Raw genomic sequence first — 26,046 nt, 5'->3', positions numbered from 1 at the left:
CCGTAACACATATAGAAATCTTTCCAGTCATTAAAAATGCGGTTGAATTCCGCATTATGAAAAACAAATCACTAAACAAACGCAGACTATTCAAAGTCTAAAAAATTATCTGATGAAAATTCTCGTGTAATACCCAAAGTTTTTAGCTACTTAAAAGTAAAATATTTGTTGACAATTAGCCAAAAATGTTCATACAGTATACAAAACGGTAATACGACAACGCTGAAATCTTTCTCCCTGGGTTTTTAATGTAAATGAAGCGTGACGGGAATAATAGATAATTCCATTGTATCAAAAAGTTTATTTGAACTATGGATTTTGAAGATGCTATGCTATAGCAACCGATGTGTTCATTGGGTTTGTAGCAAACATGTTTTCATTAAGCATGCTCGTTTCCTCGATCAGTTCAAGAAAACATATTTTACATCAAGTGAAATAATTCCTGCATACAAAATAAGTACGATATTCCGTGATGTTGTTGATTGTAGTTTAGGTTTCGAGATCATGACGTCACCATATATAACGCTTTTCCCAACAGCTGGCTTACCGATGTTGTTGATCGCAGTTTAGGTTTCGAGATTATGACGTCACCATGTATTACGCTTTGTGAAAGCTTTTGTTTTAAAGGCATTTGTGCAAACTTTGCGGCACGTTAGCAAAATTCATTTCGCTTACGCAAGTTCATGGCATGTTGCTGGCAATGTAAATTACGAAGATTAACAAAGACGACACAGCTTAGCTTGAGCAATATGCAGTTAGGCTAGTTAGCACCGGACCAGCTGTATATTCATGTCATACAGACAGAAAAGAAATATGTCTGTACTGCATCATTTTTTTCCAGACTCCAGACCTTTGTGGCTTAATTCTGTAATTGGAAAGTTTATGCTCGTTTAAGACCTGAAATAATCGAACTTGCTTTTCGTTATTGTTGAAATGCTGGAAATTTACATTTGAATTGTGTACACTACAACAACAATTGGGTCCCACTACTGCATTACTGCTGCATTAGCCAATGCTAATATTCATTGAGCATGTTCACTTGAATTGATGCCGCTTTTATAATGGGTTTCTTCAATCAGCTTTTGGTTTTACTTTGGAAGAATTGGACCATAAAGAAACGACATTTGGTAAATACTTTATTATTATATTTATGGTATTGCTTAAATTGAATTTAATGAGGCATTATAGGCCTATTTGAATTATAACATAATAAAATTGAAGTTTATGGTGTGTAATATGTTTGAGTTCACTATGTTTATGTGCTTGATGTCTTAGTTTTAGTGCAACTTTATGTGTCCTAAACCACATTGTCACTTGGCTTGTGTTTTTACATTGAATCCCAAAATACCTACAATTGTTCACTGGTCAACAGCCAATTTTAAATGGAGATGCGATTAGGTGGTTCTTGAGGGGTTTTTGACGCTGATTCCGAAAATGCCCTTATTTTGTTTCTAGCACATCAGGTTTTTTAAGATGTTTGCATTTTAAATTTTTAGTTGTGATGCTATTATAGGGAGAATCTTTTGCCAACCTTTTGCGAAATAAGTGATTTATTAAGCAGTTAATTCCACATGTAGATAGTGCTTATAGCAAAGCAGCAGAAAATTTGAAATAAACTGTTTGGTTGAACTTCATAAACTGAAGGTTTTTGGAATGAGGGAATGATGGGGGACTTTTGCTGGACGTTATATCGTGATGACCCCAGTCATGTGTACAAAAGAAAGTCATATGCTAAACATTTTTAAGTGCCATGTATCATAGCGGTGTATAGTGTTTAATGCTTTTTTCTGAAAACACGGATTCGACGATATCTTGAAAATGTGATGAGCTAAAGAAAAACTAAAGGCAGATTCGGAATCAGAGCAAAAAATACATCTCAAATAATATACTTGCATTTTTGTTTAAAAAAAAGTGAAATTTTGTTGACCTGTGTTATGTGAGTGCTAGTATATACCTGTATATATGTACATATATACCAGATAGCTAAAGGTGCAGTGCGCACAAAATATATTCTACTTCTGGCATATGAAGCAATGAGATATTTTGCCTGCACTTTACAAACTTAACAGCTAGGTATTTATATACATGAAATATTGAAATTTATTTAACCACAGTAATTTAACAGAGCTGGCAATTGCCTCTCCGGAAAGACAAATTGCTCTATGTAAAAAGAGCAGGTTAAAACTTCATTGTAGGCAAAGAGCATTTTGTCATATTTTTGAGTGGAGTTTTCACTGACGTTTTTTGGTCTTGTATTAATAGGCGTAAGATTTTAATTTTAACTTCTTACATATATATAATGAATATATTCACTTCAATATCAAACCGCCTTTCTTTAACAACTGGCTGTTACGGTTCAGGTTGTATAGTGTAGTTTTAGTAACCTAAAATAGTTTTTCTTTAGTGTAACCCCAATAAAGTGAAAGTCAACTACAGACTTGTTGTTGCCTTAAGGTAACGTGCTGTGAACAGCAGCAACATAAGGTTGTGTGGCAAACTTTGAGACCTGGGATTTTATATATTTGGTTAAGTCTAGCACGTTGCCACCTTCGTACCTATCCTAAGAGCTGTTTGTTCACATCTAGAGATTTTTTGTTTGAAGTCACTCTTAATTTACAAGTTTCAAGTTCGGTTCTGTTTCTGAATATAACAAAAGGGAATTTTTGTAATGCCACGAATACCTGTGCCTGCATCAAAACATGTTGTATCAGATGGTGTATTTTTGTGTAAACCTAAAAAAGGATTCTCATAAATTAATGCAAAATACCACTGGCAAGGGACTGGGTGCTGAATCCATAATTACTGTAACTGATTATATATTTCATGTGAAAATTAGTCCGTGCTTAGTTACCCTGTAAAACGTTCATGTGGTCACCAATCATGAACGTGACTATAGGAAACAACCAGTTGCAATCAAGTTATTACTAAGCTCTTGTAGTTCGGAGCTGTTTTTTATAACGTGCGTGGTGTGATATCACGTTCTATCATACAAGAGTTTAAAAGCCTGATATTTTTTTAAATAACCATAACCGGCCATAACAATAACCGGCTGTCTTACCAAAACATCCTTTATAGTTAGGCAACAACCGTCTTTTGTCATTAAAGGAAAACGTGTCTTTACTATGCAAATGGCTAATCTCAAAACTCACAGCCCCATAGATCAGTTGCCAGACTTTGCTCTGCAGTTCAGCTGCATGCAGTAGGTTGCTATGTTTGTTGCCGCAGCTTTTAAAAAACAATGAACTAAGCACTAATCAACTATCGTATTACCTTACCGAAAATAAGCTAAGAGCATTAAAGGTTGCTGGCAATCCTGTGTGGCAGTTAAAGAAACATCTCTTAGAAATGAGCCCAGTTCTCAAGCATTGGGTGGTTTCAGATGAGTGTTCATTTGGTCTGTAAACGGACACCAGTTTTAAAGGGAGAGTTTGAACAGTGAGAATGTTTTCTTTTGTTGTTTGAACTGAAAGCGATACCGGGTCCATTAAAACTCGGTGACGGTGAAAAAGTAAAAAGAGGAGACGATTTGCTTAAATTCCCGTTGTATTATTTTAATTCAGCGGGAAATCAGACCTGTTCTATGCCGATCACACCAAAACGTGACGTATCTATCAAAGACCGACGATGACTCATTAACACGTTCGCTTAATACTTTTAGCGCCATTCCCTTTCCTCTTTCTTTTATGAGGTTCCCAGAAGACGGAAGCGTAATTGAAACTGCGGTATTTCTTTTTAGAAAAAAAAAACTGTTGAATCGTTGACGATAGTGAAGTAGGAAAAAATCGGCAATCTTTGCGTACAGCAGGTGGCTTGAAGACAGCCTGATACCGACGTTGTTTCATTTCTTGGTCCCGTAGAAAGTAAGTTTAGTTATTCTGCATTTAACGGGATTCGTATGAGGAAGATAGCAGAAGAGACCGAACGCAGCACGTTGAGATAGCGATTAGCAAAGATTTCATGTTTTAGCACCTTTGATCGTTTAATACGTTCCATGCGGCAATGCGGTGCCGAATGTAGATGACGAAAAAGCGTCTTGCAATAAAGCTTTGTTCTTGCAATAATTAATTATCTGCTGACTGAGCCACTTCTAACAAAAGCTCGTTTTCTGACAGGGGACCCATCCTATTCCCATTAGTTTATTCTGTCTTGGTCGCAGCAACAGTCCGCGTTGTGGCAGTTAAAGTGTTGTTTTTTGTACGAAGCGCGGTTTGTTTAATGTCCATAAAGATTTCGGATTCCACTGTTCGCTCATTTTTTCCTATTCTTTGCCCACGCTATAACTTTCTTGCGTTCGGGTGATCATTTGGCTTTTGCTGAGTCAATAACGTAAGAAGCATGATACCACTTTGGTTGGTGCTCTGTTACTACTGGCAGAAAGATATTCGAGTAACCGTGATTGTATGACACTGTTTATGACATAAGAATGCGGAAGATTTGATCCGGTGTAAATGGCAGATAGACGTATAGTTTTAGTTTATTTTCTTCGCCATGATGTGAGTTATAATGCTTAAAACGCAAAGTTTTCAAATCAGACACACAACTCCACCCATAGTCTAGCTATCAGCTCATTCAGCTGTGCCCCCAAGGCTACAAAGTCGTTATTCAAGTACATGGTTGCTACGCCATCGCAGGAAATGACAATACGATATAGAAAACCTATTCCAGCTGCATCGTTGGTAGCCTGGCTTAGCGGGTGTAAGATGTCGTATCGACAGAAAGTCGGAAACGTCTTGTTACCAGGAAACAGTTGACCTACATAAGACTCGTGCGACGTTTAACGAATCGCACTTAAGAGTTGCATTCACATTCATCCTACCATGACTTCTTATATAATATACCGCTACCGTTGGTGTGTGGTTTAACGGTCTTGTTGTTTCACGTGGATTCGCGTTAGTCTGTTAACTGTGTTAGCAGTTTTTTGCCGAGTTGACTGTATAGCGATGCAGAACATTTTCGGTGGTTGAAACAGAGATGAAGTTTTTCTAGTTGGTTGGTGCAGTTTAGAAGCGACGCGCTGAGAATTCGAGTGAGGAAAATCACATCAATGGAAATAGAAACAGTGAATCTAGATTGTTAGAATTCGTTTTACAAATTTAAAAAAGACATTTTGGCAATTTTTGGTAATGTATGTTCTGGTTTATTATTTTCTTGACTGAAGTTTTTTGGCGATCCGAACATCAGTTAAGGAAATTCATTTAAAGAAATTTTGCAGTCACAGAAATATACGATATGCGAGATTTTCGTGCCAGTACCGTAACATGGATTTGTGAGGACCTACTTGCTACAGCATTTAACGTTTACTGTGCGATTGCAGTTACATTCCAAAGGTTACCGCCTAATCCTGTATGTTCGTCTGCTTGACAGTTCAGCTGCTGGCAAATACATTCTATCGATAGACAATCCCAGTATACGCAGCAATATATGTCATTGGTCATGTTACGTAGATTTCCGTTTAATTGTTTTTCATTTACAACGCTTTAGGCTGACGGTTATGTGTTTATTTATATTTGAATGATGCCGACAGAAGGCGGTTATGCCCGCAATTTCTTCGATCACGCGCTTTTTGTCTTGCTGTGGAAGAACCTGATACTGAAAAGAAGTTCGCTGGTAAGTTCATTTGCCCACGATTGCTTTCCCAACGTGACGCAACAAAGAAAACAGCTGATTCCCCACGTGTCTTCTGAACATTATGTCGCCGAGAAAAACAACATGTTATCGCTTGAGTGAGCACGAAGTATAGCTTGCACTGAAGTGCGTTAAACTCCTGCTCATTAGTTTAACATCGAACGCTGTTAAATGGCTCCATACTTTCGGTGCTTAATCATGCGGTGTTTTGTGGTTTCTTCATGTAATGTTATATGATGAAGATATTGGTTGTTCTTAGTGATTTATCGCGACGCGTTTTATTTATTTATGTTACGTTACTTTTCTGGATCTGTGCTTAGCATTTTTCTTTGCCGAATCAATGCCAGTAATACTGATATAACAATGTTACACCCAAGTACAGATTGATTTGTACAAAATACATGACACGATTCAAGTATTTCAAAGTTCCTGTCCATACCAAAACCACATGAAATTATTTTCATAACAGGCTAATATTTTTTATTTTTAGTGGGTGACAATATTCGAGCTTACGACGCCCATAGCCCTTTTCTTGATTTTGGTCGGTCTTCGTGCAAAAGAACCTATTAAGTTTCTTCAAGGCAGTAAGTTTTTCAAGTAATTTAGTTTTTATCAATTAGCTTATGACTAAATAACCTTTCAAACTGGGTAGCTAATTGTGTTTAGAAATGGCGATGCACCTATTTTGGTGAAGTGAATGATTTGTTCAATAGACAATCGGTGTTTCTGTTTCTTGATTGTGTTCGGACACTAAATGTGAATAAATTCTCTAAGCTTTCTTCTCTTAACACAATCGAAGCATAGTTAATATCGATATGCTATTTATAGTCTAAATTTGTTAACACTTGATACTGTCAGTACATACTGACAAGCGTGACATCATAACAAGAAAAAATAAAGCTTTTCTCTTGCTGTATTATTATCATACGTACATGTAGTGTGATTTGACTTCACGTAAAGCTGAGTTAAACCACTTCATCTTGATTGAAGGTTACTTTCACCCAAGGCCACTTCCCAGTGCTGGGTTGGTGTCTGTCCTGCAGGAATTCTGTCCGTCGGATGATGGGACAGATAAATATGGTTATTCTGTCCATAAGAACTCAATGTGAGTTCACTTGCTGTTGGTGTTTGCTTTTTTTGTTGATTTTCTCACCATATTTGTGTATTTGCTAGGGTTGGTCCATTTTTGGACCATGTTCACCATGTGTGGGAAAACAGCTCCTCTGCTCAAAAAAATTTAAATTTCTCTAAAGCCTTAGATCAGTTCAATCAAGCCTGGTCAAACATGAGCAAAGATTCAAATAATTTAAATCACATTTTTCATAACAATAAAATAAGAGGTAAGTATGCTATTTTAAAGTATTGATTTATTTCTTCATATTTTAAATGATTCATTATTATAATCTTTCCTTATGATAAACCTGTCGTATTTTGTCAATTATTTATGTTAATGTTCATTTAATTAAATTTCTCATTTTATGCAATCACCTATAATTGCATAAATTCCTTTGATCTTATTGATTAACTAAAAAATTGAAATATGATTTTATTAGGGCAGCATGTCTTCCAAATCGTTAAAAATTCTGAAGAACTAAAACGTTTTCTAATCAATAACGTGTCATTGTCTTCAGAGGATGCAACATCTTTGCTAAACTCTACAATTAATTTTAAAAGCGTAAGTTTACAATTACCGGTATGTGCGCAGACGTGGCTGCATTTGTGCACAAGTTTGGCATTTTAACTCAATTTGAATGATTCCATGTTCATGGTGGCTTTGCAGTTACAAAATTTAATCATAATAATTAGTTACATGTCTCCTGTCATTAACAGTCAAGTTTCTCTTGTCGTTTTGCTTGAATTAGTACCTTTGACTGCATACCTTTGATTAGTACCTTTGGTAATTTATGCTGTTTATAGGTATTCGAAGCTTTAGACTCTGAAGATCTGCTGTTGCCAAACCTGTTGCCAAAATCAGAACAGATGCATCGACTCAAGCGGAGTGTTCCATTCTTTGTGCCATTTTCTAACCTTTTCGATGATAATGAAAAACCTCTGCGAACCTCAAGTGATTTGATAAAACATTCTCAGTACAAAGTAAGGGTCTAAGATCCAGACCGTTTTGAGTTCTTAACTATAAACGTGACAATGTAATATGCAGTTGGCGATTTTTAACACATTCTTTTTAAGATCTTTCATTTCTGTGCCATCACTTAGTCAAAAATAATCATTGAATTAAATCTACAAATAATCAATTAATTAATTATTAATAAATGTTAAGCTTTGGACTAAATCAAAATAAGTATGTATTTATTCTCGGAAGTTGTCTTTTGATGTATGTATTCATCATGCAACTTTCAAAACTGCTCGAATAACTTTCAGTTTAATTGCAATACAGCCTTCCAAAAGTGCCATAAACTCCTTACTGCAGTCAGCCTTATACAAAGGCATTTTTACTCATTCAAGCAATTGGAAAGAGAAACAAGGAAAGGTTGCACAACTTACCGCCTTAGAGGTAAGGAAGCTTCACTACCAAATTCTTGTAACATTTATCATATGTGGTCATTTAAAGGAACACAAGAACATAATTGCACACTTTGGCATGTAGAAGCATATACGATAAATAAATTTAAGCCTCAGTGTCGTTACAGGTGGAAAACTTAAATCTTTGTTGGATAATATTTTCTCGTTGACTTCACATCATGAACATTTTATGTCTTTCAGCATATCCTTCTCCAACCCCACGTGTTACGGTCCCTTGTTTGCCAATCTCATTATGACATCATAAAGATGCCAGAAAGCGCAAATAGAACACTCCAGGTATGTGTGTTCAGTGACGTACCGGCTCTACAGTAACACTGAGTCCCGGATACTGTTCTGCCTTTGCTGCTAACTTGTGGGTTGGTGCATTATGCACAGGAAACTCATCACAGTGGTTCCCAACCTGGGGTCTGTGGTTCAATGGCCCTCTAACTAACAATTCTGAAGTTAGGGGTCCATGAGAAAGGAATTATTACATCTAATGAAGTTACAGGTCCGCATGTAGGAGAAGGTTGAGAGCCACTGAACTAAGCATAGTCATAAAAAGTCAAAAAAGATCTATCGGAATAAATTGTTTACTTTTGTTTTACAGAACAATGTAACTGATACTCTCTGCAATGAAGACAATGACAAGTTTGATTTATTGTCGCAAGAACTTCTCTCGCAAATCAACAACTCGGCCCTGCTTGAAGATATTACTGATGAAACTAATAACTACGCCCCAGCGGTGGATGGCAATTACATAAAGGCATTGGAAGCAGTCATACGTGATGTAAATTGTCCTTGTATAATAAAGACAATGTCATTCAGTAAACCAGGGTATATGCTGTTTGTGATAATTGCATGGTGTTTGTTGCTGAGACGAAGCTTTGACCGTGTACTTGGCTTTGCATTGTATGTGGCGTAAATCTTACCTTATTTTAGCTGGATGAACTTCGAAAACTTGAAACATTCGTGAATTCGTTGGCCGAAATCGCTAAAATTGTTCCAAAAAATTCTTGCGCTAGTTTTGAACATCCGAAAACTTCAGACACTTCCTCAGTGCATAATGTAACAGGTGGTAAGGTTGCTGGATAATTAGTTTGATACTGAAGGCTAATAAAGGTCCTTATTGTTATTGCCTGAAAACAAAACTTGTGCTGTAAGCATACGTTTTTCTTGAATAGGTGTTTTAGTCGTTACCAGAATAGTTTTGTATTTTAAGTCTTCCAGTGGTACAGATGTATATGGCTACGTACTTTTTCCTTGCAGACAAGGCCACGAACGCTTCGGTTCCATTTCAGAATTACACCACTATTGTCCCTCCTCAACCAATAACTACTGAAGCACCGCCAAGAAAATCCAACCCATCACGTGACTATTTGGGGCTATGGTTGTCAATACAGCCGCTTATTTGTGGCCAAAAGAAGTAAGTAGGCTACAACAGTTGTCAACAGTAGGTTTGAGTACGATACACGGCATGGTGTAGTGTCACTTAATTGATGTACTGTTCATTTTACTAACTTCAGAAGTTAAATTGAGACTTATTATGTGTGTTGACAATATACTCTGGTGCTTACAAAATCTCAAACTTCTGTGCGATGCTGTGTTTTTTGTGGCAATGTTATCGTTGGTACATTGCTTGTTACGTTAGGTTTGTTGACTCAAAAGTCTATTGAGTCTATCTACCCACTCATCATCTTTCATCTAACAGAGACCCACTGTGCTTATGTTGTCCAAGTTAAAGATTAATGAAGATGATTTTTATAGCTGACAATTTTTCATAATGAGATGTTTCTCATGCTAATTCTAATTCATATTTATCTAAATTTATTTCGTAAAATTAATTCTACTCGAACTATGTAGTGACTACATGTGCCTTAAGTGACATTAGAATTACATGAGTTTTTATTTTTACTTCAGCATTTTGATATTTTTCTCCTAACACAGAAAGTTCGATCTGAAAACGTTGACCAATTCCAATGTATCCAAAGAGCATCTAACCTGGGCACAGAAGCATAACCTCGGTTTGCTTTTGCATGTATTAACCAGTAACCCAAAGATTCTTTATGCGCCTAATAACACGCAGGTTGACCAAGTGATTAAAAATGTGAGTTTACAAAGTAACATTGTTCATGAACCCTTGCTTTACTACTTACTGGTATTTCATAAAGTACAACTATAAATAAATTCTTCAAGATATTAGCCTTGAAATAAAAATAAATGTTTCGCCAAATGAAAGGTTTTTTCAGTTTCTGTGGCATCTTTATCAATAAACTATAATCTCAGAAATTCGGATGATAATTCTGTTTAATTATGGCAAATTCTTCGAACCATCAACACTTGAGTGTGATGTTGCATTTTTGTCAGGCGAATACAAGTTTTGCGATTATCGACAACATTACAAGAGCAGGAGATATGTGGAGGAATATGTCAAAAGAAATTCGTAAAAATCTCAACTCTAAAACTGTGACGGAAACTCTTAACTTTTTTCAAAATGTGAGGAATTAATTAAATATGAAGAAATTTTATAGTTCTATGGATTTCTACAAAACAAAGAGCAGTTGTCTGTTAGATACATTTATGAATACCTTGTCTAAAGTGATTTATGTTCAAAAATGCCACTTCAAATACTTTGTTGATTTTGGAGTAACTGGTTCATATGTGCTTCTGTGTATATCTCATTTCATGTGCTTAGTTGCAAGGAGCATACAGAAGAAATCCGGATCTTGTCTCTAATTTGACTTTGGGAAATCCTGTGCTTCAACACTTCGTGTTAGACAACCAAACCCTGCCAAATCGAACTCATATCGAGAAACAACTTGATGAAATTGACAACGCCGCATGTGGGTGGAAAACGGTAAAGAAGTTTTGGTGTATTTCTTTACTCTATTCATTTTTTTGTTAGGGATTTAGCAGGTTGTGAGGCCATTTACTGTACGTTGCAACGAAGCAGATCACCGATATATCTATAAAGATCGGGAATGTGCTGATGGTTAAAACACATATTTTTGTGTTTTCTTTAATCTCCCGATCGATTTACAAAGTAAATTGTAATACTTCGTACGACCATGTTAACGGTAATATCTTTGTATTTCGTTACAGTTTGTATCCGGAATTAGTATAAATTGGTTCAAAGGCTTCAGTACAGAGAATGACGCGGTTCTGTACGCTACCTCTGAGGCTTATCACGACAATGCTACTGTCTTTGCCAGTAAGTCTACAACTTTAATGTTAACCTAATATCAAACTGGGTCCTAGTGTTGGGAACAGTGGATTATTCCAAGTATGAATACCAGGTTATTGAAACCAGCCACGTCCAGTTACCTTATGTTAATCATCACCTGGCGTCTGTTGATTAATTATTATTACTCAAAAATCTGGCAATTGTCTTATATGTTACCCGTATCTTTTTGCCAACATTATGCTATATTTAAATACATGGTTTCTGTTGCTCAATTAACAATGTGCTATGCAAAACTTGAAGCGCCTGCTTTAATATTTATTTTTCAAATATAATAAAAACCTGATGTGTCAGGTAATATGTAGTTGTTTGATTCCAGTCGTGGTTTAACGCTAAAATCGACCGTTATTTTGTAGCGTTGGTGTTTGAGGTCGACAAAGAAGGCAAGCTGCCATCTCATGTGAAATACAAAATTCGTCAGAACGCGAGCTTCACCCAAGACACGACCCTGATACGTTTGTCTTACTGGAGACCAGAACCCTATGCTTGGAATTTTCTGTATTATATGGTGGGTTGGTTTTGTTGAGTTTCTTATAACACTTTTATAGAAAGTCAATATTTGTCACAGTTTAAATCACATTTCTATCCTAACCAAGTGCATAATTTTATTGGTTAATATTTTACTAGCAAAATACCAATACAAATCTATTTGAAATACTGAAATTAATTTTGTGTGTAATGTATAATATGTTTTATATCATACCACATTATATATTTTCCATTATATAATCGTCTACTGTTTATAATGGGATAATTTGTTTACATGAATAAAGTTACGCTTTTCCCCCAGTTTGGTTTTGTCTGGTTGCAAGATGTGATCGAACGCGCGATCATCTGGTTCCATGTCGGACACGATGTTGTAAGTCCTGGAGCATACGTACATGAGATGCCGTATCCGTGCTTTCGATATGACGCGTAAGAACCATTCGTTGTGTTATGACTCCACAACTAGCTGCAGTAGTTAAATTACAAACTTAAAAACTGTATTTGGGAAGGTGTGAAATGTGATCTGTAATTGTGTCCTAGATTCACGATGAACCTCGAACACATATTACCATTAGCCATGATAATATCCTGGGTTTACACGGTGGCCATGTTTGTCCAACATATTGTCTATGAAAAGGAACGAAGACTGAAGGAGGTTTACGATTTTGTGCTTATTCAATCACTTTAAGAGCTATTTGAACCTTTGTTAATTACTTATTATTGCTGAATTATGATGGTGACTATTTCTTGTTGTTGACTTTTTATGATAATACCGAAATTGCATGAAATGCTCACATTACATCATATTCTTTCACGATGTCTCAACTCTCAAGGAATTTCTACCTCTGTTGTTAAAAAAACATGTTTTCTTGTTCAGGTGATGAAAATAATGGGCTTGTCCAACGGTATCCATTGGCTGGCGTGGTTCATTTCAATTTTCCTACAGCTCGAAGTAACAGTCACTGTGATTGCCCTGCTGCTAAAGTACGGTGTCCTTCCACACATGGATTATGGCGGGGTTCTTCCGAAAAGCAACTTTCTGATAATTTGGTTGTTCTTCACTGTCTATGCTGCCGCTACCATAATGTTTTGGTATGTCTTGAATTTCACTGAACGTTTTGCCAGTTGCTTACTTTTAGAATTAGCTTGCTTAGCGAATACTTTTCTTAATAGAACGCACTCTGTCACGGTTGTTTTTCTGCTACAATAACAATGCATATTGTGTCCTTATCAACTGAGTATAAATTAAATATGCAATTCGCATATTCTATACACACCAAAAGCTGGTGATTTTAAATATCCTGTAATTTAATTTTTTTCAGTTTCCTCGTCAGTGTTTTGTTTTCCAAAGCAAAAGTGGCTTCGGCCTGTAGCGGGATTATTTACTTCATGTCCTACCTGCCGTTTGCATACATGTCGATTCAGGAGTTCGTTTTACACGAATCCATATCTTCACTTGCGAAAAACTTTGGAGTAAGCTAATATGGTTTGCTATCTTGTTTCAAAAGTGTGTGAAAATATCAGCATATGATGAGCATAATAATCAGCCATCTTTATTCACACGGCCATCAACAAGTGTCTCCATTTATGCAAATGCATATGTCTGCCAATTATCTAAACATGCTTTTTGGTGATCGTAGAAAATGTAACAAACTACTTCCCTTACGTAATACTTTGTTTTATCCAAGTTATAGTGTTACACCATATTTTTTAACATCACCCGCTGCTCATGCTGGATTATGTCTGCAGAGCCTTTTATCGACCACCGCGTTTGGTTTGGGAGCAAAATACTTTGCTGTCTATGAGTTGTCTGGATATGGCATTCAGTGGGACAATCTGGCTCAATCTCCCATTGAAGGCGACACTTTTAGCTTACAACAGGTAACGCCAAGATCCATAATGCTTTTCTGATTGCTACAGTTATTGTTCAGTTTGAATGCCTTGACCCTTTAGCTGCCATTTTTTTTCAGTTGGTTTTTCTAGTTTCTGGTGCATAATGTCTTGATTGTGTTAATTTTCATTTTAAGTTTTATGTACGATATGTTTAACTTATGCTTATTTTTCCGGCTTCAAAAGAATATGTTTTCTGAAAATATTATTTTTATTTACTTAGACTCGTTTACAGCAATTTATCTTTTCACAGTCGATGTTCATGCTGGCTGTTGATTTCGTGGTCTACGCATTTCTCACTTGGTATATAGAAGCGGTTTTCCCAGGCCAGTACGGCCTTCCCAGACCATGGTACTTCCCAATGACATGGGTGCGTGAAGATTTTTGTTTCCAGAATGTTGACCCTGATCACATAAACCCTATTGTTACCCCTTAAGTAGAAACAACATCAAAACTTTTCAACCCAGTTCTCAATTATTTCAGTCTTACTGGATGGGTCACGGTGGTACGGAGAGTGAATGCCCCTCACCCCGATCGTTATGGAAACGACTCTTCCAACCCACACGTTGGAGCATCATGGAAGAAGATCAAGCGGTTGCTATCGACAACCATCAGCAAGACGCCGACATTGAACCAGAACCAGTGCATCTGAAACTAGGAGTCAGCATACAGAAGTTGACAAAGGTGAGGTTTCGTAACTTCAGCAGTCTGTCCAACTAATTATGTGATTATTTTTGCTTTGCTAGTGGTCGTTGTATTTATACAGAAATTTAGCGTTACTGATTGATTATTTTGACTTTGTTCTTCACACTTGCGGAAGCTTTCAACAATTTGCTCGAGTTTTCTAATGTCGTAATTTTGTGTTTGAGTAAGGCGTGCAACAATCTATCGCAACGGTAACAAGAGTACAACATAGTAGCAGATTGCCTACAGGTGGTAGGTTGTTGTTGTTATCGTTGTTCACTTTTCAGATTTACAAGCGTCGTGGAAAGAAGGCCGTGGACAGGTTGTCGCTAAATTTCTACGAAAATCAAATCACTTCATTTCTTGGACACAACGGAGCGGGAAAAACAACAACTTTGTCGATACTTACAGGTTAGTGCACTTATATCATCACAGTGTTAAAGAATGTACAAAGAAAGCAGGCGAACAGATAAACCAGTGTAGTCAACATTGGTATTACTGTATGGCAAAGTAACTACTTTGTTAGTATTGTTTGTTGTTTCTGCTTTGACCAACTCATGATAATAATTGTTCCCTGAACTTGTCATTGGATGTTTTCACTAACGTAATTGCTTAATGAGTTATGTCTTTGAAGTTTTTGGTTTGAATATTTTATCATAATTATCGATCATCAAACTTTTCTTTATTTTTCCAGGACTCTTCCCGCCCACCTCAGGCACAGCCTATGTGTACGATTGTGACATCAGAAACGACATGCTAAACATCAGGAAGAGCCTGGGTATGTGTCCACAGCACAATGCGCTGTTTGATGTCCTCACTGTCCAGGAGCACCTTTGGTTCTATGCAAGGCTTAAGGTAAGGAAATAAACAAACAATTTTCACTGTGCAAATAAATATTCAGTTTAGCAGACAAATATTTCCCATAACTAAGTTATTTTATGACTTTGTTTCACTATATTATATGACAAATATCAAAGAAACTAATTTTACACATAAATAATAAAATTTTTAGACAACTACTGAAAACTTTTTCAGCATACATGTATTTGTAAGATTTTTATTAGATGGCATTGTGAAAAATTCCATCACTAAATTATTGAAAAATAATTTAAAAATAGCAGAGTGGTCAGTATATTAGTGAAGAACACTGTAGGCCATACGTGTCAAACTCCCGGCCCGCGGGCCACATCCGGCCCGCTTTACAATAAAACTTGACCGACAATGTTATTTTATACATTGAACTCTTTCCGGCCCGCGAGATCATTGTACAGTATAATTTACTTTTTTCAAGCAAGAAACAAGATTATAACAAATCGCACAATAGAGTAGCACAGCAGTTGCCCCACCATACGATAGAATAAATAGATTTATTCTAACGCCTGTAATCTGGGCTGCTTTTATCTTTATTGTTTGTTAATTCTTTAATGCTTTTGCAAGGAGATGAATGAAACATAATGACGTAAGAGAAGAATAATCAAAAATAGCCCAGTCAAAAATCGTCAAAAACATGAAAAATTTGTTGTTTTGCTGCCTGTTCCAGTTCATGAACTCGTGTTAGGAAACGTTCAATCAAGTTTTATCCATTCGGCTCGCGGCGTTAAATAAGTTTTGAGTTTTGGCCCTTGGTGCGATTGAGTTTGACACCCCTGCTGTAGGCCTACCACCGTACCAGACTGTGACTGTGAAAATGTGGAAAACTCCAGAACACAACCTAACAAAGAAAAAATGATGAGGCAAAAATAAGACATACAGGAAAACACTGAACATAGCCTTACTTGGACTCTTAAACAATCTGATGCACGAACTAAACAATTGACACATGGTGCAACAACAGTGTGCTGTAAATAGAAGTTTGCTTTGCAGTTGAAAGCAGCACAGCGAGGGGACACTTGCATCTTGCCCCAAGCACATAAATTTGTAGCACACCAAGCAGTCACAAACTATAGGACAACCAAGTCAACAAACTTTTTCTAAACATTTTAGCCACATTTTCCCGGTGCTATGCACAGAGCTCAAAGTGTGTCCTGGTTTTGAGTTAAATAATATTTGCTCCTCATCACCAGGGAGTTGGATCCGAGACCATTCTGAAAGAGATGGATCAATTTTTGATTGATGTTGGTCTTGAAGAGAAGAGAAAGTCAAAAGTGAACACGCTTTCTGGAGGAATGAAGAGAAAATTATCGGTTGCTATAGGTCAGTCGAGTTCTAATTTCTTCATATTCTTTTGGAAAATCTGTATCATAAATTCTATTTTTCATTTCATATTTCACATTCACTGTATCGTGATAATGAAGCGCGAATGGAACAATTACCAGTTTAATCTTTCCTCAGCATTCGTGGGCGGGTCACGTACCGTCATCCTCGATGAACCTACAGCAGGAGTGGATCCTTACGCACGCAGAGCAATCTGGGATTTGATCATCAAATACAAGGAAGGACGAACAATCTTGCTTTCGACCCATCACATGGATGAAGCCGATTTACTTGGTGGGTGACTCGAATTTGTTTACGATTTCGTCGATTTGTTTGTTTTCGAATCACGACATCAAACTTTCCATGTTGCACATATGACTGTCAAAATTACACAAACAAGGAATATTATGGTTACACTGCTTTCTCAACTTGCAGGCGATAGAATCGCGATAATATCGAACGGAAAGTTGCAATGCTGTGGCAGCTCGTTGTTCCTTAAAAGCATGTATGGGGAGGGATATTCACTCACTCTTCTAAAGAAGGTTTGTGCTACTTTGGACACTAACTGAGCAACTGTATATGAGGTGGCCATTGGCCATGTGCTTGTTGGCAGCTGTAGATCGCACAATTAACCCAGTCGTCGTCAGTATGGCTCATTCTGTTTGTTCTGCCTCTTCAGGACGCGGTAAAGGATGAGGCAAAAAGAATTGAGAGAAAAAGTGTCACGTTTTAAATATGATCATATATTGTTGTGTTTGGTAACCTGTAGCCCGGCCTGTGACACTGTTGGCAGAATGCATTTGTGATAAATAGTGTTCTATTTACTATTATTATGGGAGACTGATATGACAATATCCCTTATTTTAGATGCAGCCCAATAGTGAAAACATTGCTGATTCATCACATGGACCACAGGAACCATCCAATGAGAATGAAGTGACTCAGGATAAATTAACAAAGTAGGTCACCCTACGCACTCTTCAGAAAAAGTTTGAATTTATGTGAATAAGTTAAAATTTGTGAGCGTCACTTTGCTCAAAGATGAGCTGCATCTTTTATCTCTGGCTTACTCTGTTTATATGTCATGACATGCCGACCTCCTGAACCATCATCCAGTTCTGTGTAAACAGTTCTTCACATGTTTTATCTGTGTCATGCTGTGTGTGTGTTTGGCAGGTTCGTGCACCGCCATGTACCATCAGCGTTGGTTACTTACAACTCAGCCAATCAAACTTCGTACAACCTCCCATTCGAAGCAGCAAGGAAGGGATGCTTCCATCACTTGTTCGAGGAGCTCCCTCGTAACATGGAGGAGTTAAATGTGTCCAGCTATGGGCTGAGTGACACAACACTGGAGGAAGTTTTCCTTAAAGTGGACGAAAAGAACAGGTCTTTTTTTGAAATTGTGTAGTCAGTGATACTGTTATGGCAGTGCATGTCATGGTAAGGAATTGTGTTTTTGTCTTCAGGTTATCATTATTCTATGGCATAATCTCCACCTTAAACTTTGCTGTAACTGTTCTTATTTTGTATACTTACTTCAATGATTAAACATGAGATAGTACAATATTACTTTCTTACTTAACATCTTCAACTAATATCAAAAGTTCAATTTAACATAATGTTACATAAATATATGGCTGTTGTCCGAATCCGCTGATCCGAATCCGTAATCATCCCTCTTGTCATCTTCCACTTCAGATGGGAAAGTGAATCAAGCTCGCTTCCTGAGAAAGGAGACAAACTTGGGATGAGTCCGTCTCGATCATCATTAAAATCTTCCTCTTCCCTGACTGGAAGGTTGAACCAAGACTCTCACCAAGTTTCCTCTTCATCCCAGAGTTCTCCCAGATGCTCTTACTCCTCTAGTCTGAGCACAAGTGATGGAGCTACCTCATTCAAAAGTAGCGTTCCTGCTCAGGGATACCTTCCTCCTCAAACATCCACGCTTGCTCCCACATCCGGTGATAACAGGGACACAGAAATTGCACTGGAATGGCTCAACTCCGCTCCAGTTAAGGACTCGTTCGATGTAGCAGAGCATCGCGAAGAAGATGATGAAGCTATGCTCTTGGACTTTGCGTTCGGAGATTCGTCATTCACACATCACTTATCCGATCTCGAAAGAAAAACAACGACCGGTCTGCATCCAACTCCACTGAACCCAGTCCCAGGTTGATACAAATGTTTTTTCTCTTTTAAAGAATCTGTATAAGGTAACATTGCTGCTATAAACAAACGCGAAGTTTGTGATAAAACAAACACAGGGCTCATGTGGTCCAGGTGTCAATGTCACTTTCAAAGTGTTGTACTAAACTTTCAGAAACGGTTGAATCGATTCCAAATGACGACGATGATGTTCCATTGCTCGATTTGAATGAAGAGGGTCAGATGAACGAGGGTCAGGGAAGCTACGAGCTTTCCTCTCACGTTCACAACATCAGGATTTTACAGGTGAAGAGAGAAAGCGTAAAACGGAACAACCGTATTAATGGAAACTGGTGTTGTAATGACTCAAGTCATTGACTTTACTTAAGTCGAGTCACAGTGTAAATAGACTCGACTTGAGTCACAACTCGAAGTAACTCGAGTCAGAAAAAAATGACTTGATTACAACTTTGATGGAAGTATGTAGAAGGTCATCCATCATGCACAGGTTCCATCAAACTCATCAGTTGTGTTGACGTTAATTATTATAAGATAAGCAAAAACACGTCACTTTGTTTCCGTGTGTTCTGATTACTGCTGGCGCATTCACACATGATTTGTACTCAAGTTTTTTTGTTGGTGGTCTTTGAAGTTTCATGTTCCGTTAACAGTTGTGATTGTGACTTGATAAGGATTCGTGTTTTGTGCAGGGTCTGCTCATGAAGAGATTCCACTATGCCAGGAGGAACAGGAAAGCAATTTTCTACCAGATCATGCTCCCTGCTCTTTTTGTCATCATTGCCATGACCGTGGCCCTCACTGTTCCTAAACCGGGAGATCCCCCACCTATATTGCTCTCCCCATCCCAGTACCACAATTTAACCCAACCGCGGGGTAACTTTATCCCCTATTCGGATCAGTCTGTGATCTACCCGCTGCATGGGGCAAAGCGAGATGATGCGGGCCCCGGGGACTTGATCAACACTTTCTGGTTAGCGTCGGGGGTCGGGGCCACCTGTGTTTTAAAAAGTGACTCGACTTTCAACTTTGACCTCAATGTCACCCTCAATTCGGCTGCTTCCGGCGACATGCAGCTGGTGTTGAAATATTTTAACCCTGAGTGCCAATCCTCATTTACCCGGGGAATTCCCTTGTCCCAGTTTGTGCCCCCAACCAACCCAAAAGTAACCCCGGGGTCAAACATGAGCGAGACCTTGGACAAGGACACCCCCTGCAAATGTGCCGCAGACGGGAACTCGTACGTGTGTCGGGAGGGTTACGGAGAGTCGGTCAAAACACGAAAGGTTGTGACTGGGGACAGGTTGGTTGACGTCACGGGGGAGGAACCCATCTTACCCTACCTCAAGTACACGACCGACGACTACAGACTGCACCGCTACGGGGCTCTATCGCTGGGGGAGATCAAGGACGGGGTGAAGGAAAACTTCCCCGGTTGGCCGTCCCCTTTGAGGAAGATAGCGGTACGTGACGCAGCCCAAGTGATCTACAACCACAAGGTGAGTTATGGGAATATCGTATCTCACATGATATTATATATGGTATGGTGGGCAACCTCTATAAGCTGTAAATACTACGCGTCATTAGTCATTACCAAGATGCGATCTTTAAAAATGATATTTTATAGATTTTGTTCGACGTGAATATTGTTTTGCTTGAATTGGTGGTTAAATTGCAAAAGTTATAGATTTCTTATAGTTTTATTATTGTCATTTCTGTGTTTTATTCCAGGGTTACCATTCAATGCCAATATATCTGAACGTATTTAACAACGCGCTATTAAGGGCTAATCTTCCGAAATCAAAGGGAAACCCTGCTGCCTACGGCATCACTGTCACTAACCACCCTATGAACAAAACAGCTGGTAATTATTCATTGTGACGTGTCATGTTTTTTATTTTTCTCTATGACATCAAACTAACAGCGTATTATTACGTCACCCATTACAGGCGCGCTGTCATTGGATTTCTTGCGCTCTGGTTCTGACGTCATAATAGCAATATTCATCATCGTCGCGATGTCTTTCGTCCCTGCCAGTTTTCTGGTGTTCCTGGTCGCCGAGAAACAGAGCCGGGCTAAACACCTTCAGTTCATCAGCGGGACCGGCCCTGTCACCTATTGGCTGGCAAATTACCTGTGGGACATGCTCAATTATCTCTTTCCTGCCCTGCTCTGCATCATGATACTTCAGCTCTTTGACCTGCCCGCCTACACAAGGTTAGGCTGAGCAGACGCATTCGCACGTCTTTCATTGATCTTTTTTGGGTGGTGGTGCGGGTTTGTTCTTCGGTTGAGACCTTGCTGGCTGTCGTGGTCACAGATCTATCGCGACTTTCTTTGAAATCATCATATATGGACTACAGCAGTGTTTTTCATCTTCAATCTTCATCTTTGCAGAGGAGAGAACGCTTACGCCGTCGTCGCACTCTTCCTCCTGTACGGATGGTCGATGACTCCGATGATGTATCCCGCATCATTCTACTTCACGGTCCCATCCACCGCTTACGTCTGCCTCATTGTGCTCAACTTGTTCTTCGGGATCACCACCGTGGTGACAACATTCATGATCGCGCAGTTCCGCGATGATAATCACCTCCTCGCTCTCAACGAGAAGCTCGAGATCGCTTTCCTCCTCTTCCCCAACTACAACCTGGGCAAAGGTCTCATGGATTTGACCTTCATCGAGTACATGAACGAATATTACACCAAGGTACGGTGCCGCGTGGATACTTGTACAATGTCAAATTCAGATGATGGCCGAAATATGTTGATTGTTTGATTCACAAGCAGCAAACATATAGCTTTTGCTTGATTTGTCCGATGCACTTTGCCGCAAATAAGTTTGTCTTATTTACGCCTTACAGGGTATGCGTGTTAATAAAGAATACGGAGTTAAAACTTAAAACCTTCATCTGTTTGCCATTCTTGACATTCTAATGGTTATTTGTGTGGAAATGAAATTTTCTTCATTAGTTAATAAAAACACTTTTCTTCTGTTAAGTTATTTTGATTGCATTGTGACGTTATAGTGCGCGATTGTTACAGATCGGCCAGTTGGACAAGGTCCAGTCGCCGTTTGCGTGGAAGCTGATCACGAGGCAACTGGTTGCCATGGTGATCGAGGGTGTGGTCTTCTTCCTCATCACGTTGCTCTTCGAAGTCCGCTTCTTCACAAGAAGATCCAGGAGCAAGGATTCGTCGACGAGGAGCAGAAGTTTGCGTCGAGAAGATGTTGATGTCGCTAACGAGCGCCATCGTGTGGAGCAGATGAGAGAACATCCGGAGCCAGATGAGATGATCATCGTCGACAACATGTCCAAGGTCTACAGCAAGAAGCAGGTGGGATGGTGCTTTGTGATATTCCTTCCATGAGAGCAACTGCGTCTGTTGGCGACTCTTCGATGTAGAAACGACTCCAGATCGCTGCTTGTTGTTTGCACGATTTATTATTAATTATTAACCAATTTATGGTCAAATCTTTTATAACCTGTCCAATAAATTCACTCGTTTTCACCCAGGGCCGGGTGCTAGCTGTCGACGGCCTTTCCTTCAGCGTCGGCCGGGGAGAATGTTTTGGTTTGCTTGGGGTTAACGGGGCGGGAAAAACAACCACGTTCCACGTGATAACAGGTAAAAAATCGACCTTATTTCGGCGTGACAATGACAAGTGTTACGCAATTGATACCCTTTATGACGCACAGGTGCTTCAGAGGTGACACAAGGTGACATCAAGGTAGCCGGCCACAACATAGCGACCGGGCGGGCAAGAGAAAGGTTGTCGGCGCAGCAAGCCACCGGCTACTGCCCGCAGTTCGACGCCCTCTTCAACGAGCTGACAACGACGGAACACATCCTCTTGTACGCCAGGTAGGCATGCAAAGGCCGCGCTCTTCGCACTTGTCCCACAATGCACCTGGAAGGCTGCTGGTATGGGTTTGATTGACTCACAGCAGACTGATGTGATGAGCTGAGAGACAGAGCTGACGAAGCGATTTCTTACAAGATATTTTAGTAGTTTGGATTACGCTTATTTTTCTTTAACGCAGTAGACTCGCTGATACGAATTACAAGCGTTACATGAGACTCTTTCTGACAACTAAATTTTTTTGAATTTCAGATTACGCGGCATTCCTCATAAAGACGAAAAGCGCGTCGCTGATTGGGCGATAAAGAAACTGGACTTACTACGTCATAAAGACAAAATAGCCGGCGAATTGAGCGGCGGTAATCGAAGAAAACTTTCAGTGGCGATCGCGCTTGTCGGTTATCCGTCGGTCGTGCTGCTTGACGAACCCACAGCCGGTCTGTTATTTTCCCGTATTTCCAACTCTTTATGCTTGAACAATCTTCTAATTGTTTAAGACTCTAATTTTTTGTTACGTCATGTAATACCGGGTTTAATTTCGCGAAAACTTGTCGGAAAAGATTTCTCTTTCGTGTTTAAGCGTCGAGAATTAATCGACCCTTCACTTTAGCTACGTCACTATCACTGCGATAACGACGACATCCGCGCAAAAAAGTTTTAATTTATTTCCCTTGAAAGGCATGGACCCTGGAGCGCGTAGATTCTTATGGGATCTGATCCTGGATGTTACAAAGTCCGGAAGAGCCGTCCTCCTCACTTCGCACTCCATGGAAGAGTGTGAGGTCTTGTGCGGGAGAATCGCCATCATGGTGAATGGCAAGTTCGAGTGTGTTGGACCAACCCAACATCTTAAAACTCGCTTCGGCGACGGCTATATGGTGTCGGTAAGTCTGCAACAATAATTCAATCACCTTTACTGCCGCCATTTTTCTTACTAACAATTATTTTTATTACGTAGTACGGACCTTTGTGACGTGATAAAACCTTTGAGTATATTAAGGTGTTGAGCTGCACAGAACGTGTGGTTTCATGTTTGGGGAAGTCCCTTGCATCATCTCACGTCATCTCCCTTCCTTAGGTTCGTTCTCAGCAGCCTGATAAAGTCGTCCAAGTCTTCGGCGACGAATTCCCGGATGCTGTGCTGAAGGAACAGCATTATCACAAAGCCGTCTTCCAGCTGTCATTCGCGCAGGAGGACGGGTCCTCCAGCTTGGCGCGTGTCTTCCAACTCCTGGAGGACAGACGCGAGGATTTAAAAGTCGAAGATTACTCGGTCAGCCAGACGACCCTCGATGACGTTTTCATAAACTTCGCGAAACGTCAGAGGAGCAGGATCGAGGAAAACAAATCTAGTTTCAGGAAATGGAAAGATCGATTTTTGTCCTGGGTATGTCATCTTGCTATGCATCGTTGCCGGGTATAATAGCTCTGTCGTTATCTATTAAAAACTAGGGCACTTTGGTGCAAATTGAATTATAGAATTATTTGTTAATAGCTTGCTCGTAAATAAAACAACTTTTTAATCGTTTAAATATGTTCTTCAATATCGTTTTGATAAACTTTTACAAAACGCTGGCTCTCTTACCGAATAATTATTGCAACTGTCCCAAATTCCTTACCAGTTAAGTGACATTTAGATCTTTCAATAACACAGAAATCCAGGGCTTTTGGTCACACCCAGTTGTCCCCAAGATCGGCGTCAAGGGAAGATTATCCAAATTCAATGTCCAGAAGTAACCTGAACTTGAGGGGAAGTCCCAGTAACGCAACCGTCGAATCGGACGGCAGTGAACCGGATGAGCTGGAAGGCGAGGACCAACCTCTGTATAATTTCAACCAATCAATGGCGAGTATTGCGGGGAATTTTTCATTTTCAGAAAGTCTTTCGAGTGGTTTAATGACTGGAATGTTTAAAAATGATAAGGGTTGTATGTTATGTGACAAGTTTTCATACCAATGGTGCCAAGTATTTGGTAAAGTAGAGTTAGACCGCTGTAATCATTCAAAAAACATAGAGATATCATAAAATGCAAAAGCATTAAATTTGCGAGAACTTTCCCATAGTTTTTCGTAACCAAAATCCAGAATATTCAATATTTTAAACACTTTTTCTCTTTTTCAGACTCTCTCGTTCGTCGATTCAAGCTGCTAGTTCGTAGCAGTCATCTGCAGAACAAAGTAATTGCGCTTATGCAATTGTTGTTTCGTTCCATTTAATTCTTCCATTTTAATCAATCGTGCGCTTCGCAATATATTCAGTACAATTCTTCTTGAAGTTTACCGTAGTGCTGCTTCAAATGTAATACTAGGATCTCCACAATATGATGCTCGAAAATGTTTTCCATCGCACCTGATGCGAACGAGAGTTAAGTTCCTGGTGTTGCTCTCTGCCGCTCGGGTTGTAGATAGGACTGCCAAGTTACTGTCGAACTTATGTTCGATGCCCGTGTCTGCTTTGCTTATTTCACTGTACATTTTTGTAGCTGCGCCACAGAGCAACACACAATCACTCTTCACGCAAAATACGAGTGAATATCCTGTGATTTGCTAAGTGTGTGTGCTGTGTAGATTGGGTTTTTTGTTCCGTTTTCAACTGTTTTTAAATCTGGGTATTTCAAGTTGCACATTTCAACTCGCTTTGCTTCTTTCCGCTTTTTATGGAACAAAAATAAAACTTGGGAAATTCCTACCAGTCGGTCGTATTTCTCGCACAGACAGGGCAGGTGGGCTTTGAATTTGTTTCCAAGTGCAACAAACTTGCTGAAGAGAATATAATCGCAAGTAAATGTAGATAAAAAGAGTAGATTTTGTTTAATGCTGTAGTTTCGGACTCGTAAATAGCATTCAAATGGGCACGCACACAATCCTCTGCTGCCCACGCCAACATAGGTACTGTATGTATAGAACCAGTGGTGGGATTCAACCGGTTCTTGGAATTTTAATGACCTCCGAGAACCGGTTGTTAACAAGCGTGTGTATAGGATAGGCCTATGTGTATATCGGCCCCGGGTCACTATGGCATGCTGCTAGTGAGAGAACCGGATGTTAAAATATTTGAATCCCACCACTGTATAGAACCCTATACCAAGTAAAAGAGTTTTGTACAGCTACAAGGGTCTATGAATGATTTTATTTTGATTAGAATTAATTTTACAGATAAATTGTTGCGGAAAACGTTTCAGCTACAGCTGTATCACGACGAGCTTTGTGACGTAATTCATCATATTTACCAGGTAAATATTTATCTTGATTGCGATTGGCTGCGGGTTCTCATCTTTTGCTCATTTTCTCATGAATGTGAAACGTTGAACATGACTAACTCGCTTTTGGTACTTACAGCAGTAGTCTTTGGTTAGTCTAGCATCTTTTCCGAAGA

The 26,046-nt window shown here is 39.1% G+C and overlaps 1 protein-coding gene across 3 annotated transcripts; it reads left to right on the top strand.

Annotated features, from left to right (window-relative positions):
* The first annotated feature begins 828 nt into the window (after positions 1 to 828).
* LOC143464508 (ATP-binding cassette sub-family A member 2-like) lies at positions 829 to 25,357 on the top strand. Of its 3 annotated transcripts, none has more exons than XM_076962303.1 (44): positions 829 to 1,127; positions 6,116 to 6,209; positions 6,616 to 6,730; positions 6,799 to 6,965; positions 7,179 to 7,300; positions 7,543 to 7,719; positions 8,021 to 8,137; positions 8,347 to 8,442; positions 8,756 to 8,935; positions 9,088 to 9,223; positions 9,415 to 9,571; positions 10,093 to 10,252; positions 10,513 to 10,641; positions 10,841 to 11,002; positions 11,248 to 11,356; positions 11,743 to 11,894; positions 12,177 to 12,301; positions 12,413 to 12,527; positions 12,750 to 12,964; positions 13,195 to 13,345; positions 13,622 to 13,753; positions 14,016 to 14,132; positions 14,246 to 14,446; positions 14,734 to 14,857; positions 15,141 to 15,301; positions 16,510 to 16,639; positions 16,778 to 16,933; positions 17,075 to 17,181; positions 17,507 to 17,598; positions 17,816 to 18,028; positions 18,341 to 18,813; positions 18,963 to 19,093; positions 19,498 to 20,304; positions 20,537 to 20,669; positions 20,755 to 21,022; positions 21,203 to 21,515; positions 21,851 to 22,144; positions 22,324 to 22,435; positions 22,507 to 22,672; positions 22,923 to 23,107; positions 23,349 to 23,554; positions 23,749 to 24,057; positions 24,325 to 24,516; positions 24,793 to 25,357. In XM_076962303.1, the coding sequence occupies exons 1-44, from the start codon at positions 1,062 to 1,064 to the stop codon at positions 24,820 to 24,822; spliced, it is 7,797 nt and encodes a 2,598-aa protein (XP_076818418.1). In that variant the 5' UTR covers positions 829 to 1,061; the 3' UTR covers positions 24,823 to 25,357. The 3 variants fall into 3 exon arrangements, with proteins under 3 accessions (XP_076818418.1, XP_076818417.1, XP_076818416.1); XM_076962302.1 differs by lacking the exon at positions 829 to 1,127 and adding an exon at positions 5,468 to 5,607 and having other exon boundaries at positions 9,088 to 9,220; XM_076962301.1 differs by lacking the exon at positions 829 to 1,127 and adding an exon at positions 5,468 to 5,607.
* The last annotated feature ends 689 nt before the right edge of the window (positions 25,358 to 26,046 follow it).

This window comes from Clavelina lepadiformis, chromosome 7 (genome assembly GCF_947623445.1).
Source record: "Clavelina lepadiformis chromosome 7, kaClaLepa1.1, whole genome shotgun sequence".
In the NCBI taxonomy this organism is placed as follows: Eukaryota; Metazoa; Chordata; class Ascidiacea; order Aplousobranchia; family Clavelinidae; genus Clavelina; species Clavelina lepadiformis.
Note: the sequence above shows the minus strand (reverse complement) of the source record. Positions and strands in the feature narration are given on the sequence as shown.